Source organism: Leopardus geoffroyi, chromosome A1, assembly GCF_018350155.1.
Source record: "Leopardus geoffroyi isolate Oge1 chromosome A1, O.geoffroyi_Oge1_pat1.0, whole genome shotgun sequence".
Taxonomy (NCBI): domain Eukaryota; kingdom Metazoa; phylum Chordata; class Mammalia; order Carnivora; family Felidae; genus Leopardus; species Leopardus geoffroyi.
In genome coordinates this window covers 87708567-87729884 of record NC_059326.1, presented here as the reverse complement: position 1 = coordinate 87729884, position 21318 = coordinate 87708567, and the positions used below count along the sequence as shown (strand labels likewise).

The 21318-nt window shown below is 54.6% G+C and overlaps 2 protein-coding genes and 1 long non-coding RNA gene across 4 annotated transcripts; 1 reads left to right on the top strand and 2 right to left on the bottom strand.

Moving 5' to 3' along the window:
* The first annotated feature begins 63 nt into the window (after positions 1 to 63).
* Positions 64 to 864, top strand: LOC123600995. Its single transcript, XR_006713920.1, has 2 exons — positions 64 to 356; positions 524 to 864. It is a non-coding gene; the product is annotated as an uncharacterized LOC123600995 (long non-coding RNA).
* TRIM17 (tripartite motif containing 17) lies at positions 850 to 8062 on the bottom strand. 2 transcript variants are annotated; one of them, XM_045483557.1, is made up of 7 exons: positions 7931 to 8062; positions 5421 to 5854; positions 4623 to 4718; positions 4010 to 4240; positions 2010 to 2032; positions 1819 to 1919; positions 850 to 1574 (listed from the first exon to the last, which is right to left on the bottom strand). In XM_045483557.1, the coding sequence occupies exons 2-7, from the start codon at positions 5847 to 5849 to the stop codon at positions 1027 to 1029; spliced, it is 1428 nt and encodes a 475-aa protein (XP_045339513.1). In that variant the 5' UTR covers positions 5850 to 5854; positions 7931 to 8062; the 3' UTR covers positions 850 to 1026. The 2 variants fall into 2 exon arrangements, with proteins under 2 accessions (XP_045339513.1, XP_045339519.1); XM_045483563.1 differs by lacking the exon at positions 4623 to 4718.
* Positions 8063 to 19628: 11566 nt separating this feature from the next.
* On the bottom strand, positions 19629 to 20523 carry LOC123600968 (histone H3.3). The gene is given in 2 exon segments (XM_045483532.1): positions 19629 to 20257; positions 20260 to 20523. Coding segments are annotated over 2 exon segments (396 nt in total). The 5' UTR covers positions 20402 to 20523; the 3' UTR covers positions 19629 to 20003.
* Between the last annotated feature and the right edge of the window lie 795 nt (positions 20524 to 21318).

Below are 21318 nucleotides of genomic sequence, written 5' to 3'. Positions count from 1 at the left end.
CGCTTTAGCTCCGGATTGGCTGAGGCCGGCCACGCGGCCCGCGGGCCCAACTGAATTGGAGGCTGCATGCCCGCTGACCTCGTGGCGTAGCCTCCGCTGTCTGCGCGCGCGCGCGCGTGCGCTCCAGGCTGTGGGTCACCTCTCCCTGGCGTCCCGGGAAGGACCGGTTGCAGGACGCGGGCCGGCGGGCGCCTCACACGTTCACTGGGTTCCCCGCACAGCACAGCGACTTCGAGGACAAGGGGAGTCTGAGGCCGCGGCGGCGATCCCCAAGCAGTCTCCCGTGCGCCCCTGCGCCGGGCACGATCAGGATCAGTGCAGGAAGGGGCTCGGCCTGTAGGCACTCTGGCCTTAAGGTAGACACTTAAGGTAGACATACACCGACTGGGATTCTGGGTGCCCGGCCTGGCGTAGGGCGGTGAATGAGCCTGAAACTGCGGGGGCGGGGGCCAGAAAGGACTCTCCTCCCACCACCACCACCACCACCACCCCCCCCCCCCCCCGTGACCCGTGATCCCTGCAGGTGCACCTTCAAGGCTGGACTGCTCTGAGGGTTGCAGCGATGCAGTTTGAAAAGTGTCATCTTCCCATGGTCCCCCCTTCCCCATGACACCCGCGAAAGGTGCGTGCAAACGTGGAAGTTTTGGAAGACAAGGTGGGCCCTGCTCTGCGAGTCACAAGCAGCCCATGCGCAGGCAGCATCCCTGCGTGGGCGTGTGTCGAAGTGGGGGCTAAACACCAGCACCCCACGCTGCGCCGGGCACGGGAGGTCCTCACTTAGAATCGGCCCACTGTGAAACCCAGCGGTTTTCAAAGCCTCCTTTATGACGCATGTGTGAATACAGTCTCTTGATATTTAAAGGCTTTAATCGCGATTACACTTCAGCTTTGAGAGCAGCCAGCCAGTGGCTCACAAGCGCTCCACCACCTTAGATATGTCTGCCAGGTGGCCTGCGCTGAGTGGAGCCACCTCACCTTCTGGAGAAACCAGGGACGCCCGCGCCCCCCTTCCCCCGGCCTGTGCCCCTATCCCTTCACCCACAGCGTCACTGTAGAGATGACCATCTGGCCTGATTTGGGGGCCCCCAGGCAGAAGAAGGGCTTCAGGGGGCCGGAGAATTGCAGCTGGGCGTAGGTGTGCATGTGGGACCCGTCCTTCAGGTTGTAGAAGGACACCTCCCCCGCCTCAAAGTCCAGGAAGACCCCCATGTGGCTGGGGGGCTCGGCCAGCGTGACAGGGGTTGGGGCAGATGTGCCGGGTGTGTACTTCTTCCCTTTGCACAGCTGCACCACCCAGAACCCATTTTCGGGGCACTTGGGGACCCTGTCCCTCCGGCTCACATTGTCCCTGCACACGCCCAGGGCCCAGAGAGCGTCACCGGTGAGGTTCATGCCCACCTCCCAATAGTGCCTGCCCGAGGAGAAGGTCTCCCGGCCCACGGCGCAGGGGTAGGCCAGGAACCGGTCCTTGCTGTGGAGCGCGCCCTCCAGTGGCGTGCTCAGGTAGCGCCTCTGGCGGCTCTCGTACAAGAGGAGGTAGGGGTAGGCGGTGGCGGGGTCCGGCACCACATCCTCTGCAGATGGAGGGAAGGGGGCAGCGAATCATCCCTGCTCTCCCTAACCAGGCCCCAGGGCTGAGTCCAGCTGTACACCTGGGCCACTGGGGTCCCTCCCCCAACTGTCCATATTGGTGGTGCTAACGAGCTGGGAGCTGGGGGGCCATTTGGGCACCTCACCGTGTGTCCCCATAGGAACAGAAAGGGCACAGAGTGTGAATGTCCCATAAAGGACAGTCCCCCCGGCTGGGCCCCTGCTTACCTTGGAAACTCTTCAGCACCTCTATCTGCCCAGGGACCCTGCAGACTGTCCTCAGCACAGTTGGGGTGGCCTCTGGGTACTGTACACTCAAGCTGTTCCTCCTCCAGTGGACACAGGGTCATTGTCCCCTCTGACCCCACGCGGAGCCCTCCCTGCGCCCATCAGTGCCTTCCCTGCAGCTGGCCACGTACCTGCTCAGGAGCTCCTTCATGTCCTGCAAGACACAGAAGGAGGGAGATTGGCAAAGCCTCGTGAGGAATCTGGGGCATTGTGCCTGCATTTCTGGTCTGTAGTGCTAGAAAGGCTAAGATGTTTTCCCACAGCCCTGTGCCCACTTTCCAGAACATAACCCGGTCTTGGCTGCACACAGGAATCCTACGCGCTGGCCCGGCCAGGCCTCCTGTTCTCCCCACATAATGCCTGGGGACATGGAAGCTGTGCCAGTGAACCCATGGGTGGAATTGGGAGCACAGGGCAGGTGACCATCAATGTGCCTTTTGTAGTTCAGCATCACTGTGAGTGACAAAAAGGTCCACATGTTAGTTTGTAGATAGGTTGCTTTTTAATAGAAGACAAAACGTTCCTCTGAGCTACGTAGCCTGAGCTACCATATAACCTGTCACCTAGAACAGGCCCCTTCCTGGGGACAAAATCCACAGAGGTCAGGACAACAGACAAAAACCTGGGCCTGAGCCAGGCAAACGGGATGGATGCATGGATTCCCTGCATGTGGCATTTGCTTCTCTTGTGGAAACATGCACACAGGAGTGTGTGCAATCTTATCTGTCGCCGTGGATTCCGTCCCTCCACATAGTTGGTGAATCACCCACTTGTTGGCCAACATAACCCCCTGCTTTCAGGGCCTCGGTGGGCTGGTCTGTCCTTGGAAGGCCAGCTGTGACCTCTCGTGACTGCCATCCTGGCGTGCAATCACATGACTCCCTCCTGCCTGTGAAGTCGTGGGTGTCTATCTGGGCCAGTGTGTCTGTGCTCCACATCACCTCACTAATGACAGCCGCCCCCAGGCCACCTCCCTGGGCTAGGAAGGGAGGGGACACACATCTGCAGGACGAGAGCCTGTTATGGGCTGACTGGGCTTCAGATTCACACACTGGAGCCCCAGCCCGCAGGACCTCAGAGGGGGACTGTATTGGTGATTGGGTCTTTAAAGAGCCGATTTACGGTAAAGTGAGGTCACTAGGGTTGGACCCTAATTCCCTAACACTGGTGTCCTTGCAAGAAAAGGAGTTTAGGACACAGACAGGCAGAGAGGGATGACCCTGCGAGGACTCAGGGAGAAGATGGCCAGGTATACGTCAGGGAGAGAGGCCTGGGGAGTAACCAGCCCTGCCTGCACCTGGATCCCAGACTTCCTGCTTCCAGGACCAGGAGACACAGTCCACTGTGTGAGCCACCTCCTGTGGTCTTTGTGAGGCAGCCTGAGCTGAGACAGAGCCTTCCCCTGTGTGTACTAGTTACTGCAGTCACCACCTGACCACACCTGGGCATGAGTCCCCCCCACCTGGGCATGAGTCTCCCCTATCCAGATAGGTGAGCAGGGGTGCTGAGGTCTCACCTACCCCCCAGGTGAGCAGGTGTACTGAGGTCTTCCCTCCCCCCCAGGTGAGCAGGTGTACTGAGGTCTCCCCTCCCCCAGGTGAGCAGGGGTGCTAGGTCTCCCCTCCCCCCCAAGTGAGCAGCTGTATTGAGGTCTCCCCACCCCCCAATATGAGCAGTGGTGCTGAGGTCTCCCCTCCCCCAGGATCAGGTGTCCTGGGGACTCCCCTCCCCCAGGGAGCAGGCGTGCTGAAGTCTCCACTCCCCCAGGTGAGCAGGGTTGCTGAGGTCTCCCCTCCTCCCCAGGTGAGCAGGGGTCCTGAGGTCTCCCCCCCAAGTGAGCAGGGGTCCTGGGGTCTCCCCTACCCCAGGTGAGCAGGTGTACTGAGGACTCTCCCCCACCCCCCCAGGGAGCAGGTATACTGAGGACTCCCTCCCAGGGAGCAGGTGCACTGAGGACTCGCCACACCCCCAGGTGAGCAGGTGTACTGAGGACTCTCCCCCACCCCCACCAGGGAGCAGGTGTACTGAGGACTCCTTCCCAGGGAGCAGGTGCACTGAGGACTCGCCACACCCCTAGGGAGCAGGCGTACTGAGGACTCTCCTCCCCCCAGAGAGCAGGGCGCCCCCTCACCTGCAACATCTGCAGTGGGCTGTGCTGGTTCTTGTCCTCCAGCTGGAGCAGCAGCATCTCCAGGGAGTGGCCCTGCTGCTCCAGGATGGCAGAGCTCTCCCGCAGCCTGGCTCCCACCTCCTCGTCCTCAGTCTTCAGGGCCTGGAGCAGGCGCTGTTCCTCCTCCAGGAGGAAAAGCCCCATCTTCTCAAACTCCACCAGGATGCGCCGCCTCTGCTCCTTCACCTTCTCCTGCAGGAGCCAGCGGTGGGAGAGGGGGGATTGCGGGTGTGAGGGACCCTGGACCCGTGTCCACTCCCTTTCCCCGCCAGCCAGATGGGAGGGCAGCTCCCAGGATGCTGTAACCCCCCAGGGTCCTGGTGACCCACAGAGAAGAAGCTAGCCTAGCAGGGGAGGGAGCCCCTCTGTGGGGGTCACCTGCTGAGCCCCAAGCAGCGGCACCCAAGCATCCCTGCATCTCCAAGGTGGCCAGCCTGGGCTGGGCGTGTGTTCTGGATCCTGATTCTAGCGGGAATCCTGAGCTCCGGTTATGTGTTCGCATCCACACAGCTCTTGTGTGGCCTGTCCGAACCCACTGGGCTCCTGTGTGTGCACCCCGTCCCTGGGCACCTGCCTGCCACTCAGCCAAGGTCTGTCTCTCCCTGGCCTGCAGCCTCCCAGTCTTCATCATCTCCTCCCGAAGGTGCCCCATGTCGGCCTGCAGCTTCAGCTGTGAGACACATGGACCGCAGAGTGTGGGGTCAGAGGCCCTTATGCCCTGGCATCTGCCCAGTGCCCCCACCCCAGAGAAGGACGTGATGGGGTCCTGGGGAAGAACACATGGCACCCGAGACATGTGCCTTGGGCAGGAGGGTTATTATGAGCTGGGGCCAATCAAGGATCAGCACTGCAGAAATAGACCTTCCCGGGGCTCCCCTTAACTGAGTAAAGGCCAGAGGAAGAGGAGGGCCAGGGGTCTCATCCCAGGAAGGTTTATGGCCCTACAGGAAGGTGGCGAGCTGGTGCCCCGATGCATGTGCACTAACAACCCTTCTCTTCCGTGAGTTTCCCTATATTTGCTTTCTGCTGTGCTTGGCACATTTCTCCAAGCCCACATGCTGAATACGAACCCCCAGCGCGGAGTGAGGAGGTGGGGGCTCCTGGGGGGCAATCAGGTCATGAGGGTGATGCCCCCAGGAATGGGATTAGTGTGATCATACAACAGACCCCACAGAGCTCCCCCCCAGAGAGGACAGGGAACCAGGATGAGGGCTATCAGCCCATGGTCCTGGAGCCCTAACTGCACCGACCTGGGGCAGGGCCTCCAATAGTGTGGACTCCAGGCCACCAGCTTTGTGGACGTTTGGGCTGTGCATTATGGGGGCTCTTGTCCTGCCTACTACATGTGCACCAGGATGTCCCTGTGACCCACCTTGTACTCTTGCACGGCCTCCTCGACCGGGACCACCCTGTGGGTCCTGTGTTCCCGGGCCTCCTTGCAGACGACACAGATGGGGATCTGGTCGTCCTCACAGAAGAGCTTCAGCAACTCCTGGTGCTCTGCGCACAGGTCCCTGCTCTGGAAGCCCGGGTGCTGCCGCGCCATCTCAGCCACTTTGGTCAGCAGGCGGTTGGGCCGCAAGTTCCTCTGGGGGGACAGCTCCCGGCACTCGGGGCATGGGAAGGAGCCCTTCCGCTTCCTCCCCCCTTTCCTGCCTTTGACCTTCTCCCAGGCCAGCCGGATGCACTCGCGGCAGAAGTTGTGGCCGCAGGAGGTCATCACCGGGTCCGTGAAGTAGTCAAGGCAGATGGAGCACGTGGCCTCCTCCTGCAGCTTTCTGGCAAGTTCCAAGGCATCCATGCTTCCTGGGCAGGGAGTGGAGTGTCCCTCACATGCTCCTTGATCCTCTCCACACCAAACCCTTGTCTGTGGCCGGCCCCACCCACTGTAGGGAGAATCTTGCTAGGTTGCATTAGAGCGTCCCCCAACCCCCCACCCCCTACATAATGTCTGATCTGGCTCCTCACCTCCCACTGACCTGTCTACAGCAAGAATCCTGTTCGGCCAGTTTGGCAAGAATCTCCCTATCAGAGATTTTTCATCACTAACCCTCACTTCCCCTGAACCGCCATAAATCCCCACTGGTCCACCCTATACTGAGTTGAGCCAGTTCTTTGCTGGGATCTCTCATCCCCTATTACAGTAATCCTGAACAAAGTCTGTTTTTACTGTCCTGACTACGCATCAGCTCTGGTGTTCTGCCACATGGTGCAGTGCAGAAAAGACACCTGGTGTGCGTGAGTGCATGCACAGACATGCATACACACAAGAGCACACACACGAGAGCAAACACACACACGTGCACATATGCACACACACGAGAGCGCACCCATGCACACACGCGCACATATACACACATACACATGCACAGAACATACACACACACACACATGTATACACACACACACACAAATACACATGCATGCTTGCACACATACGTGCACAAATGAACACACAAACATACACACGTGCACACACACACATGCACATGCGCACACAAGCAGACATACACATACACACGCAATGCAAACACATGCACACACATGCACATACATGAGAGCACACACGCACATGCGCACATATGCACACATACACGAGAGCACACATGTGCAGAGACCATGTATGTACACACGTGTGCACACTTGCACAGAACACATAGCACACATGCACACACAAACGCGCACAAATACACATGTACGCACACATGCGCGCACATGCATGCACACATGCACACAAATACACACATGTACATGCGCGCAGATGCACACACAGAGACATACACACACATGCACACATACAGTCTCACAAGCACACACACAAGTACACACATGCACACACATGAGAACACACACATACACACGGTCACACACGCACACACATGGTCACACACGCAAGACATACGTGCACACACACGAGAGCATACATATGCACACACAGTGCACACATGCACACAAATACACATGCATGCACACACGTATATGCACACACACGGTCACTCATGCACACACATACATGCACAAATACATGCAAATATGCACGCACACACGACAGCACACCCACATACGGCCACACACATACATGCACACATGTACGTACATGCGAGAGCACATACATGCACACACATGCACACACACACACGAGAGCACACGCACAGATATACATGCACACACATGAGAGCACACGCATACACACTCGCACACATAGTCTCACAGGCACACACATACATGCACACACAGTCACACGCACACACGTACATGCATACATGCATGCACACATGAGAGCACACACATACACACATGCACACACATGGTCACACTGGGTGTGGCTGTACCCCTGACCCTATGCCAGGGAGGTCCAAAGCCCCCTCTGCAGGTCACAGGGTGTTATTCGAGCCCTGTTAGGGGACTGGAACATCATTTCTGGACTTTACTATCCCAGCTCCTTTCTCTGCAGTCATCTGCAGTGAGCACGGCTGGATGCCTCAGGCCTCCCACGTCCCAGACCCTGGTTCAATTTATCTGGAGCTGTCTCTGCAGACACTGTGAGGTCAGGGTGTCCCTCTGCTCTCTCCACCCTAAGGGGCACTGCTGCCCACCCAACAGAAACGCGGGCCAGCGGGGCAAGCTGGTGGGCTGGGGGTCTGGCTCAGGATGGAGGTGACACGCCCAAGGGCCCCAGGTCAGTGAGGATGGACAGGCCACCCTCCGTCGGAGAATGCTTTTCTGTAAAGGGGCAAAACCAGTTCACCCGTCTGGTCCCAGGCGGTAACCATCCTGGAAGCTGTGTCTGCTACAGGGGCAGCGCACGAAGTTCCCACCAGAGCCTCAGCGCACAAGGGGTGACGTGCCGCCTGCCCCCTCCCTGGAGGGACCGGTACTCACAACCGGGGAGGGGGCCACAGGCCGCGGTCGTCCTCAGCCACGCGCGCAAATAGTGCCCTGGAAAGCCTGCGTTTGCGCAGTGAAGACCATGGGGCGGTGGTCACAGAGGGCGTGGGGGCCCCGGGGGTGCTGGGCTTTGTGGCGTCAACAGGGGCGGGGGCAAGGGCGGCGTGGGGGGGGGCGCTAGTTATCAGGTGGGGGCAGGGGATGGGGGCGGGAGGCTTTGTGGGGCGGGTTGTCAGCAGCCTGGGGATGGGGCGGGGGCCAGCGCAGAGTGGTTCAAGGGTGGGAAGGAGGCGGTTTTGGCAACCCAGCCGGGAGGAGGGAAGAGGGATGATAGGGATTGCAGGGACAAAGGCCAGTGGGGGGTAATCTTTCTGAGAGATGTGGGAAAAGAGGGTTGCAGGCAGGGGGGAGGTGGGGAAGGGGCAAGGGGTGGATCCACAATGGGGAAGAGATGAGAGCAGAAGACAGAGCAAGTCTGGGCTCCCCGCGGCGTGGAGGGGGGGAGGGAGGTGCGGGAGGTGAAGGGATCGCTGGGTGCGGGTGGGGATGAAGTGGGGTCGCTGGAGGAGGCAGCAGGGCGGGCGGCCCACTCACAACAGCCCCACCTCTCCGGTGGTGACTTCGCTAGTGCTCAGAGCCGGGTCCAGGGGAGGGGGCGTTGTCCAGATCCCCGGTTAGGAAAGGAGGATCATATCGGACGGGCACTGGGAGCGGTCGACCCCTTGGGGTCCGGCCCCCGCCCGGAGGTTGCTTCGGCGGGTAGCTGCCCTCAACCCGGACCTAGAGCTCGCTGGTGGCTGAGCACCCCCAAGTCCTAGGGTCTGGGGGACCCGACAGATGAGGAAATTGAGGCTGGGCCAGGGCAGGAGGGCGGGGAAAACAGGCATGTGGCTGTAGACGCACAGGACCAGGACAGGCTGGGCGCTCACCCTTTTTATGTGCGCCTGGGCCTGGGCGGTGCAAGAGGCTCCAGGTGGACAGCCTGATGCTGATTCTAATCCCCCCTCCCAGAGCCATGATCCCTCTGCTGCCCTTTCCATCAGCTGGGGCGTTCTGGGCGGAGGATGTCTTTCCCTTCAGGAAACAGAATCATGGAATGTTCAAACCTTGAGTAAAAAGGTGTCAGGAAGACCCACAGGAGAGCAACGAATCCCGTGCATAAAGTGCCCAGATGAGCCTTTTACCGCGTTTGATGTATCTGGCCTGTTGTTTTGTCTGCGGGGAGACAGAGCACAGGCAGGGGAGGGTCAGAAAGAGAGGGAGACACAGAATCTGAAGCAGGCTCCAGGCTCTGAGCTGTCAGCACCAGAGCCCAATGCGGGGCTCAAACCCACTAGCTGTGCAATCATGACCTGAGCCCAAGTCAGACGTTTAACTGACTGAAACACCCAGGCGCCCTAAACGTTGTGTTGTTTAAGCAAACCCCAGACAGTACTGGATTCATCTTTTGCCTGCTCCAGACAATACCTGGAGGAGGACAGACAGAATGACAGGACAAAAAACTACCTTACTGTGTATCCTTGGGGAGCCAAAAAAGGTTAGAAGGGGTGTGAGTTTCATGCGCACCTTGGGAGGGGGACAGGTAGCCTCTGTGGGAAAAACAGGTTCCTTTAGGAAAGGCAAGTGGGTTTTGGGAGAGAACAGGAGATAAGCTTTGTCTCCACAGCTGCCAGTGGTCTTTCCGTCTCCTTGGGGATGGAGAGGTTTCCAGCAACCTCGTTCCCAGAACTTGCTGCTTTTAGTCAAACAAGAGAAGCCCCAAGGCAGCTTTCTTTTGCATCTGTTGAATCTTAAGTGACTTTGTCTTAAAATAATGTGGCAGTTCTGGGGTCCGGAGTGGCCCCCACACTTCCCACACATCTCCAAAACTGGGTTTTTTACATAACCACCATCGACTGTCATTCCTGGGAACTCCTTGCCAAGGAAGGTTTGCTTTAGAGCTGAGCTTTGTAAGAGGGCTACACAGTGGGGACTCCCTCGGTCTTCTTCAGGGAGCTTTAATTCAAAAAAAATTTTTTAATGTTGATTTTTTTTTGAGAGAGAGAGAGAGAGAGAGAGAGAGAGCACTAGTTGGGGAGGGGCAGAGAGAGAGAGAGGGAGGCAGAGGATCTGAAGCGGGCTCCAGACTCTGAGCTGTCAGCACTGAGCCTGAGATGGGGCTCGAACTCAGGAACTGTGAGTTCATGACCTGAGTCGAAATCAGATACTTAACCGACTGAGCTACCCAGGGGCCCCTCCCCCGGGGAGCTTTACACAACTCTGTGCAGGGGCAGCTCGGAATCTCTGTGGAAGGATCTGGCACCACTATTTTTTTTAACATTTATTTATTTTGGGGAGACAGAGATAGAGCATGAGCAGGGAAGGGGCAGGGAGAGAGGGAGACACAGAATCCAAAGTGGGCTCCAGGCTCTGAGCTCTCAGCACAGAGCTTGACGCGGGTCTCAAACTCATGAACCGTGCGATCATGACCTAAGCCAAAGTCGGATGCTTAACCGACTGAGCCACCCAGGCGCCCCTGCACCACTATTTTTAAAGCTGTCAGAAAGCCTCTCACTGTCAGAAAAAATACAATAAAAAACAAGAGGTTTGGTTCTCTGTGTTGAAAATAAGAGACTTCCTTTCTCCTGGTGCTTTTGAAATGCATCCTTTCAATGTCTGAAGAAGGGACTGGGAACACGTGGTGGGTGGTCTGGTTGAATGTTCATTCGACAACAAAATTGTTTTCTTTCTTTGTTTGTTTCTCTCTTTGTTTCACTGGGTTGGGAGCAAATTTCATTGCATTTCATTATATTTCCCCAGCATTAACTTGCTGCCACTGTTGTGAACTGTTGTGAACTGTTGGTTTAGAGCATGATCTGATTTACTTAAAGATTTTGATGTTTGGTTTCTATCCACATTTGCCACTTTTAGTCAGAGGAACAGAAACACAAAATTAAAGTATGAAAGGAAATACAAAGTTTCAAATGATGATTTTTGTGCATTTGTAGTGTTTAGTCTTTAGGACTTCTGAGGTGTAGGGAAAGGAAATCTTTCTACCCTCTTAGATTCTTAGCCCGAGGTCTGCAAATTAAACTGACAAAGACAGAATAACAGAAGAAAAGCCTATGAATTTGATTTAGTGTTATTTTTTTATGTGCATGGGGCTTCATAGAAAAGAATTGAAAAACCCAGAGCAACAGACTTGGGGGTCTGTATGCAATTTTAACAAAGGGTGATATATTGTGCAGAACTGACAAAAGGGAGTTTGGGCTTCTTTGGATGTTAAATCATGAGAAGGTAAATATATGTGGGGGAAACCAACTAAAAAGGGTTATAGTAAGGTTTTTCTTATGCAGATTCATCTCCGTGCTGCCTCCATCTCTGGTAATAAGGTCATTCTCCGTTTCCTTCACAAGGGGGATTTATGCCCTGCTTTTAGGCAGATAGGAAAAGAGCAGAAAGCCCATCCTGTGCTCATAATAACCCTTATGCCAAAGTGGAATGTTCAGGGGTGACATATTTTGATTCCCTGACATATTTGATCTGAGATGCACAGAGCTGGTTACTAGGTAAAGGTGGTAAAGGCATTTTATTCAGCAAGAATGGAAAGATGCTCTTTTCACTTCAACTGAGCTGAACTCTGAATGCAGCAGAGACAGCTGGAGATTTCTATCAGTGAGTGAGAGAGGGGCTCAGCCCTAACAGGCTACTATAGACAGGGTGGCTTATAAACAACATATTTTGCATAATTTTGGAGGCTGGAAAGTCTGAGATCAAGGTGCTGCTAGATTCAGTATCTGGTGAAAGCCTAATTCCTGGTTTCTGGGAAGTGTGTTCTCGTTGTGTCTTCACTGGTGGATGGAGCAACGGTGCTGCTGTCTGGAGTCTCTTTTATAAGGGCACAAATGTCACCAGTGGGGCTCCACCCTCAGGACCTCATCAGCTCCCAAAGACCCTGCTTCCAAAACCCACAACACTGGCAGTTATGTTTCAACATATGAATTTTGGAGAGACACAAACCTTTAGTCGGTGGCATTGGGTTTTCAATATTCTTACTCAGGCGGGTCAAGGATATACAAAAATGTCAGAAGTGGGGGGTGAGGGGGGTGCCTGGGTGGCTCAGTTAAGCATCTGACTTCAGCTCAGGTCACGATCTCGTGGTTCGTGGGTTTGATCCTCTCATCAGGCTCTGTGCTGACAGCCCAGAGCCTGCTTGGGATTCTCTTCCTCTCTCTCTGCTTCTCCCCACTTGCGCTTTCTTTCGCTCTCAAAATAAATTTTAAAACCTAAAAAAAAAAAAAAAAAAGATGGGGGGTGAGGAACTTACTCAGACATCAAGCATCGGGGCAGGGTGAGATCTATCACCAGGCAGACTCAGCAGGATTCTTGCTATAGCTGGGCTCTGCTGGGATGGGCACAGAAGTCCACGGGTGAGGTCCCACAGGTGACTCGTGGAGAAGAGAACTCAAGGGGGCCTGGCTGGTTTGGTCAGCACTGAAGCATGAGCTGAACGCCCTCAGAGCTGTGATGTGGGATGTAGATGGGGAAGCTGGAGGGCCATTCCCCCTCCCCTCCCCCTCCTGACACAGCAGGACCCTTCCTGCAGGAACCCTCACAATGGGCATCTGGCTCCTGGAGAGCGACATGCTTTTCTGTCCTGTACCAGGAATCTGGGGGGAGCGGCCTTAGGTCAAGTGCTGGCAACCCTGCAGCTTCAAGGTGGGGTTCTGGCTTTTCCTTTGGAAACTGCACAGAGTCATCCTTGTCTTCTTCTACCTCGTGTAGTCCCTCAAATATCTGCAGGTCTCAATTTTGTGGCTCACCCTACCCCACCCCGTTCCCCCTGTCCCCTGCCTACCAGATTGTAGCCCCCTACCTGCATTGCTGTCACCATTTCTTGCAGACCCTGGTTTCCAAATTTCTTGCTAACGTGATTGTTTTTATCTGCAGTTACCACAGAACCAGCTGTATCTGTGAGGATTCTGTGGCAGAGGCACACAGTTCTGCATCCTGGAGGCTCACCACAGCAAGGGTTGTTTCTCACACTCACTATATGGGCACCAGGGACCTTGTAGGGGAGGAGGGAGATCTTTTCTCCTACCCTCTTACCTTCTGTACCTGGGGTCTGTGAATTAAGGTGACAACAGCCAGATTAATAGAAGAGAAGGCATACAGATTTTATCTTATGTTTGTAATGTTATGTGTATGGGCCTTCACAGAAAGGAAGCAAAAACACAAATTGGCTTATGGGTGACAGATTGTGGAGAAGTAACTAGACAAAGGAAAGGGGATTGGGGCTTCTGGAGGTGAATTGTAGGAGGGTGTCTGGGAAACTTGAAGGAGGAACCAATGATAGGTAAGCGTTGTTTACACAGACTCATCTCTGTCCCATCTCTGGTGACAGGAGCTCACCCTGTCCTCTTTCTGGTACAGGAGAGGGGGCACCTTTGTCAATGGAAATTTCCTGACCAAATGGGGATTTTTGCTTTGCTTTTAAGTGGAATAGGTGGGAGGGCAGAGAGCTCCTCCTGTGTTTGCTGTTTCTCAATTGCCTTCAGCTAAAATCATCAGGATGCCAAGGTGGTGTATTTTGGGGTAGCATAGCCCCATTTCCCTCAGCCTCTCAGTGATCATACAGCAACACATCCTCAGTCAGGAGGCCAGTTCACAGCCTCTACCACGTGACGGGGGTCACCAGCTCTCAAAGCCAGTGACTCCAGAAAATGCGGGAAGGTTGCTCCTCTGGCTTAATGAGACCCCCGATGAATCTGAGCCATTGGGACCCGAGGCCCAGGGCTCTGCAGTGATGGCTGGCAGTGTCTGTTTGGGCCTCTGCTGCCTTAGCAGGTGGTGACAGCCTCCCCAGGACCATGTCTCAGCTCCTTCCCATATCCCAATCCAGGCAGCTGAGACCACGGGGGCTTTCCTGTTTTGGGGTCTGATGTTATCCTTTCCTGGGTGACCATCTTCTGTATGTGCCCTTCTATCCACTGTGCACCCTCTGCCCCCCGGGTAGCACCTGTCTTTCTTCTTGGGGACGGGGCAGGGGACCGTCAGAGGGAGTTCCTGGTGGGGTCCATCAAACAGGGAGAAGCAGGAGGGCAGTGGACAAAGCCTAGAATCCAGGTCCCAGCTTCCTGGGCCAGCTTCACATGACACTAAATGGCATGACCAACAGCCCCAGAGTCTCAGCTTCACCCACCAGAACAAGAGTAAGGCAAGTCTCTCTTGCCCCCAAATCTAGAAACCTCTGTCTAGTGGGAGGGAGAAAAACAACTAATTTGAGTGCTGATTTTAATTGTGATGATAGCATATCAGTCAGCTTGGGCTGCATAACAAATACCACAGCCTGGATGTGTATTGTCACACATACATTGTCTCCCAGGCCTGGAGGCAGGAAGTCTGAGACCCAGGTGGTGGCGGGGCTGGTTCGTCCCCAGGTGTCTCTCCCTGGTGTGTAGATGAGCCTGCTATGAAAAAATGCACTTCTGTGTGTTTCTTGTACTTCCTTTAAAAAAAAATTTTTTTTAGCTTTTATTTATTTTTGAGAGAGAAAGAGACAGAGATAGAGACAAAGACAGAGTGTGAGCAGGGTAGGGGCAGAAAGAGGGAGACACAGAATCTGAAGCAGGCTCCAGTCTCTGAGCTGTCAGCACAGAGCCCGACACGGGGCTTGAACTCACAAACCAGGAGATCGTGACCTGAGCTGAAATCAGATGCTCAACCGACTGAGCTACCCAGGTACCCCTCCTCTGACACTTCTAATCACCACATATATGTAGGAGGGAGGGAGGGGTTCTTTCCCTACACCCAGCAAGTCTGCGACAGCAGATGTGGGGGTCCTACAGCACAACTCAGTTAGGACACCATCTATGTGGACTCTGCTCTGGCCCTGTCCACATGGAGTCAGCATCAGACCCCACAGGCTCAGCCCCACAAGACCATCCCCACTTCAGACGCCAATCCCAAGTCCAGATGTCACCGTGCTCTGACCCACAGGTGACAGATCAGAGTTTCCCATGGGCCCTCCTCGGGTTTGATGTTCTGGAGGGGCTCAGAGAACTCAGGGAAATGTTTCACTTGATAGATTCGTGGCTTATTACAGAAGAAACGAAAGCATATGAATCAGCAGCGTGATCTGGATGGATCCCGCCTGCAGGAGCTGCTGTCCCCATGGAGTGGAGAGAGCACGACCCTCCTACTATGTGGATGCATTCTTGTTCCCCAACCCAAAAGCCCTCTGAACCTTATCCTTTTAGGTTTTCATGGGGGCTTCATTGTACAGGCATGATTGATTAACCCATTGCCCATTGGTGATTGATTCCTTCTCCCCTCCCCAGAGGTCAGGAGGCGGCACTGAAGCCTCTAACCGTTTGGTCCCATTGTTGGGCCCCCCAGTCACTAGCCACCATCCCTGGGGGCTTTCCAAAGTCACTGCAACAACACAGATACAGGGGACTGTTATGGACATCATGAAATCCATCACTCTCATTACAGAAAATTCCAAAGGTTTTGGGAGCTCTATGCCAGGCATGCAGAGGGAGACCAAATATGTCTCATTATCAATCACAGCATCACAGCCATCCTCTTCCTGTGTCCTCATACGGTCGCCCGTCTGTGCGTGTCTGTGTCCTATCCTGTTATAAGGACACTGGTCCTAGGGGATTAGGACCTACCATAGTGACCTCATTTTATCTTAACACCACTTTAAAGGCCCCATTTCCAAACACAGTCTCATTCTGAGGTCCTGGGAGTTGGACTGCAGCACAGGAATTTTGCAGGGTTTGGGGGTACACTCAATTCACCCCATAACAGGGAGTGGACACGCTTGGGCATCCCCTTAGTGGGACTTTCTGATGTGATTTTCTGGGAACCCTCTGGTCTGGGAACAGACATTCTTATGCCCAGGGCTTGTGGCCCAGCTCAGGGTGGATATGCACACCTGAGTCAGGGACTCAAATGAAGGTATTATGTCCTTCAAAAACCGCAGGACAGGCTCAGTGGGATGGCTGGAGATCTCAGGCAGTGGGGCTGGCAGATGACCAGGAGCCATCTGCTGGTTTGTAACCCCCCGGGGAGCTCCCCAGGTGCAATCTGGAATGGGTCCCTGGACTCAGAAGGCAGAGGGGCATCCAAAAGAGAGGATGGCAGGAGGCAGCTGTGGTAAGCAAAGGGAACTTACACCCAAGGCTTGTCTTGGGGGCCAGCAAGACAAATAGATACCCACACAGGCCCACCAGATCTGAAACACTTGTAAAGGGGCCTTAACTGGACTCAGCCATGTATATCACGTAGCTGTTTCAACACCACATCAGCATCTCAAGGCTCTATCTTGGAGCAGCCTCTGGGAGTGGGAAAGGCAAATGGGAGCCACATTCCTAAGACAAGGGGTGGAAGTGAGGGGCCTCTGAATGCCTGGGGCCAGCTCTCGGGTCAATCAGTGGTCATGTGTTTTTTTTTTTTTTTATGTTCATTTCTTTTGAGAGAGAGAGAGTGCGTGCATGAGGGGCAGAGAGAGAAAGGGAGACAGAGAATCCCAAGCAGGCTCCACGACGCCAGTGTAGAGCCGGATATGGGGCTCGGACTCACGAACGGTGAGATCATGACCAGAGCCAAAATCAAGAGTCAGATGCTTAATCAGGTGTCACGGTGGTTGTGTCTTTTGATGTCATTCCCCAACATTGTCCTTTAAGAAGAGTCAGGGGTGGGGGGCCCCTGATTCCTCCTGACTCCCTAGTCGGGAAGCCCAGCCTGCTCCCCACTCTGCCCCAGGCCCAGTGCAACCCCAGCTATTTATGTCCCATGTCCTTCTGGAGTGCCAGCCCCACAGGGCTGTCCTTGAATGCACCTGCTGTGCCCTCCTTTCCACGACGGCCTGTCATGGGGCTCCTGAACCAGCACTCTTGTGTCCTCCACGGATTGCTGGAATCCACGTGGCCCATCCTCTTCTTTCAGTGTGGCACTTTGTGTGTGTGTGTGTGTGTGTGCTGGCAATATTTCAGGCACTGAGGATCCCTCCTGCTCCCCACCCCTGCCCCAAATTAGGGCATATATTCACAGCCCGTAAGGAGCACAAGGAGAAAGATTCATTTTATTAAGCCGTAAATGCACACACCGGAATACAGTATGCATGAGGTATGATGAATGAGAAAAGGAACATCGCTGGCCCACGGGATATGTCTGAACCACCATGTGCCCCATCCTGCCCCCTCCCCACCATGAACCATCTCAATTTATCAGAGCCTAGCTTTTTCTCATCAATTCGAGCACGTGTGTGTGTTCTTGTCTCACAGGTGTCTGTCTGGGTAGTCCCACTCTGAACCCCAGCCAGCGATCCTGTCCAGGCCTACCTTCCTTCATTTAGTTTTACAACTTCTGTCCCTGAGGGGTGCGTGGGTGGCTCAGTCTGTTAAGCATCTGACTTTGGCTTAGGTCATGATCTCATGGTTCGTGAGTTTGAGCCCCGCATCAGGATCTCTGCTGTCAGCACAGAGCCTGCTTCCGATCCTCTGTCCTCTCTCTCTGCCCCTCCCCCAATTGTGTTTTTTTTCTCTCTCTCTCAATAAACTTTAAAAAAATAAAATATTTAATCTGTATAAACCATTATAAAAAAAAATGGGGCACCTGGGTGGCTCAGTCGGTTGAGCATCCGACTTTGGCTCAGGTCATGATCTCACGGTTCCTGAGTTCAAGCCCTGCATCGGACTCTGTGCTGACAGCTCGGAGCCTGGAGCCTGCTTCAGATTCTGTGTCTCCCTCTCTCTACCCCTCCCCTGCTTATAATCTGTCTCTCAAAAGTAAATAAACATTAAAAAAATATTCATGAGGCACCTGGGTGTCTCAGTCAGTTAAGCGTCTGACATTGGCCCAAGTCATGGTCTCACAGTTCGTGAGTTCGAGGCCCACGTGGGGCTCTGTGCTGACAGCTTGGAGCCTGGAGCCTGCTTTGATTCTGTGTCTCACTCTCTCTCAAAAATAAATAAACATTAAAAAATTTGAAACAAATATTCATGCAATTGTGCACTTCAGATGACAGCACTCCCTCGATGTGCATATATATGTGTTTGCTGACGGATCCCAGCTACACCACAAGTGAGGCAACTCCTGGCACGTCCTGCCCCTGTGCTGTCTCCCTTTCCCACTTTTCCCGTGGTCCTCTCTCTCGTGCCCTGCCATGCTGCGAGGGTGCCAGAACATTCTCTGGAGAGCAAGGAGGCTGTGTCTCCCTTGGCAGTGGCTCTGCCCAGATCAGATCTCCTGAGGGTGGTTTTGTGCAGAGGGTTTGCTTAATGAGGAAACGCCGCCACTCCCCCCAACTCGCACCCCCCCACCCCTCCCACCCCCCCCCCCCAACCCCTGCTGCAGGGACACAACCACAGGTTCAGATAAGTGTGTGGGAAAGGCTTCCTTCACTATCCATTTATATGACTGTGAGGGATGTCAGTTACCTTCTTCCTTTATCATCACTTCTTTGTTTTTCTTTGCTCCTCACCTCTGGTCCTCGGGCAGAACATGCTCTGTCAGAGTCTGTTCTGGAACAGAACAGAATGACGTGGACCTGCCCCGCTCTCCCACCCCATGGTCTTCCATCATGATATGTAGCCTATCCTGCCAAGGACACATCATCTGCATGGTTTCCCATCATCTGGGTTTCCCCAGATGTAGCTAGTTGCCCAGCCCCAGGTTATATGGTAATGTGGGGAAGGGCATGGAGGGTTAGCTCTCCCGCATTGGAAAAACCCTTGCCAAGAAAAGGGACTTGTGAGCACAGTAAAGACACAGTGGCCAGACTTGGATCTACTTAGAAGGAGCCTAGCATTAAAGGTTAGCACTGATTTTCAAGCCAGAACATGGGCTTCCCTGAACACTGTAAGCTTGTGTACATCCTAAAACTTCAGGATTCTTCTCAACATTCAAAACACACTTCTGCATGTGCTACTTTCATTGAAGCTTTTGAATGAAGTCTAACGGATAACAAACTGGGTCTGAGGTTGAAAATTCACCCTTGCACACAGACAGCATTGGGCTGTCACGCAAACACGTTCATACCAAGTGTTTCTCCGTCTGAGCCTTCACTCAGCTAGGAGGACCTGGGAAGTGTAGGCTGGCCGTCTGCAGGTGACCAGCACTGGCCAGCGACTGGGTTTTACCAACTTTAAAAACAAATTTTATTTTAAAGTTTGGTTTTGAAAGAGACGGTACATGAGTAGGCACGGGACAGACAGAGACACAGAATCTGAAGCAGTCTCCAGGCTCTGAGCTGTCAGCACAGAACTTGATGCGGGGCTGGAACTCACCAACTGTGAGATCATGACCTGAGCCCAGTTGGACATTTAACTGCCTGACCCACCCAGGAGCCCCTAGAGTTCTATCAACCTAAAATTTTAATTATGAACATGCTTGTGCGGTGCCTGGATGGCTCAGGCGGTTGGGCAGCCAACTTCAGGTCAGGTCATGATCTCTCGGTTGGGGAGTTCGAGCCCCACACCGGGCTCTCTGCTGTCAGCACAGAACCTGCTTTGGATCTTCTGCCCCCCCTTTTTGCTACCCTCCCCCTCCCCCACTCACACTCTGGGTCAAAAAATAAACATTAGGGGAACCTGGGTGGCCCATTCGGTTAAGCAACTGACTTCCTCTCAGGTCATGATCTCGCGGGTGAGTTCGAGCCCCGCATCAGGCTCTGTGCTGACAGCTTAAAGACTTGAAGCCCCTCCCCTGCTCATGCTGTCTCAATAATAAACGTTAAAAAATTTTAAATAAAAAACATTAAAATAAAACCAAACATGCTGGCACCCAGTGGGAAAAAGCCCTCCAACCGCATTCTCTAGGTAGCCCTACTCTGGTGGGCTCCTCTCCACTCTTGGACTTATGGGTAACCACCCCGGTTGTTAGGGTTTTCATTTGGTTAAACCCCCGCGTGAACCCTAGGGAACACAACCAGCTAACTGGAAGCTAAGGAAGCTGGAACCAGCCATAAAGAACCCCAGATTGGCACAGCACCCTTTGTGGACTGGTGGTGGCTCTGAAAAGAGCCTTTAGGGGGAGAGCGACGACTCAGGGCTTGGCGGCCCACACATGCGCGTGGCGCTTAAGCGCGCTCCCCGCGAATGCGGCGCGCCAACTGTAGGTCCTTGGGCATGATGGTAACGCGCTTGGCGTGGATGGCGCACAGGTTGGTGTCCTCGAAGAACCCCACCATGTAGGCCTCACACGCCTCCTGCAACGCCATGACGGCCGAGCTCCGGAAGCGCAGATCGGTCTTGAAGTCCTGCGCGATCTCGCACACCAGCCGCTGGAACGGCAGCTTGCGGATCAGCAGCTCGGTGGACTTCTGGTAGTGGCAGACACTGTGCCAGGCCGGTAGCGGTGCGGCTTCTTGATGCCGCCGGTAGCCGGCGAGCTCTTGCGGGCCACTTTGGTGGCCAGGTGCTTGTGCGGGGCCTTGCCGCCCGTGGACTTGCGCGCTGTCTGCTTCCTGCGAGCCATGGCTTGCAGTGTTACAGAAAAAAACCGAAGCCACTTGTCCCTATGGAAATCGACAAAAACAAAAACCACGGCAGTGTCAGCTTTTATAGAGGCCTCGGCCTTCCCATTGGCCGACCGCTGGTGGCGTGATGGTAAGCTGTGCTCTGATGGGCCCGCGGGATGCTCCACTCGGCCGCCTGCCCCTTTATCTCCGCACCTCTGCGGCAAGACTGTTAGTAGGGGGATCTCCTGGTTCCACGGAGTGTTTGATCTTGCGCTTGCAGGCCAGGGGCTAGGGTCAGGGTAAGGGTCAAGGTCAGGTCATCTCGCCTAAGGCGTCGTTGTGGGCGTTGCCTCTCCCACACAGCTCCCTCCTTTCCCCCTCAACACTCCTCTTGGCTCCCGAACGCTCCAGGGCCCAAAGACCCTTCTAGAAGCCTGCATTCTGAGTTCAGCTTTTCCGGGGTGACCACATAGTTTTCCCTGCCAGCAGTTAAAGGGGTCCCCCACCCCTCGTGTCTGCCTGACTCTGACGCGAATCAGGGGTGCCCCTTTGCTGACCCGTGACACCATGGGGCACAACTTGTCCACATCCCCGTCCTTCCCTTCCCCCAGGGAGAGTTGGCTGAACTGCCTGCCTCCATAGGCGGATCCAAACAAGGTGCCCATTTGCCCGGATGTGGTGAAGCGTCCGTGCTGCTCCGTGTCCTGATCCCTGGCCCCTCCTGGGAACCCGTCGGCCCAGGGCAAACCTTCCCTGACCCACTGTCCCGTCAGCTGCCCTGTCGTGTTCCTTTCATCCTATGGAAGGAGATCCCCCATTGCCCCACCCCAGTGACACTTGGGCACCCCGATGTGCCATCCTCAAATGCAACTTCCCTGCAAGGATTATTCTGAGCTAAAGGCACTTGAAAAACGGCAGACGTAAGAGGAGAGCT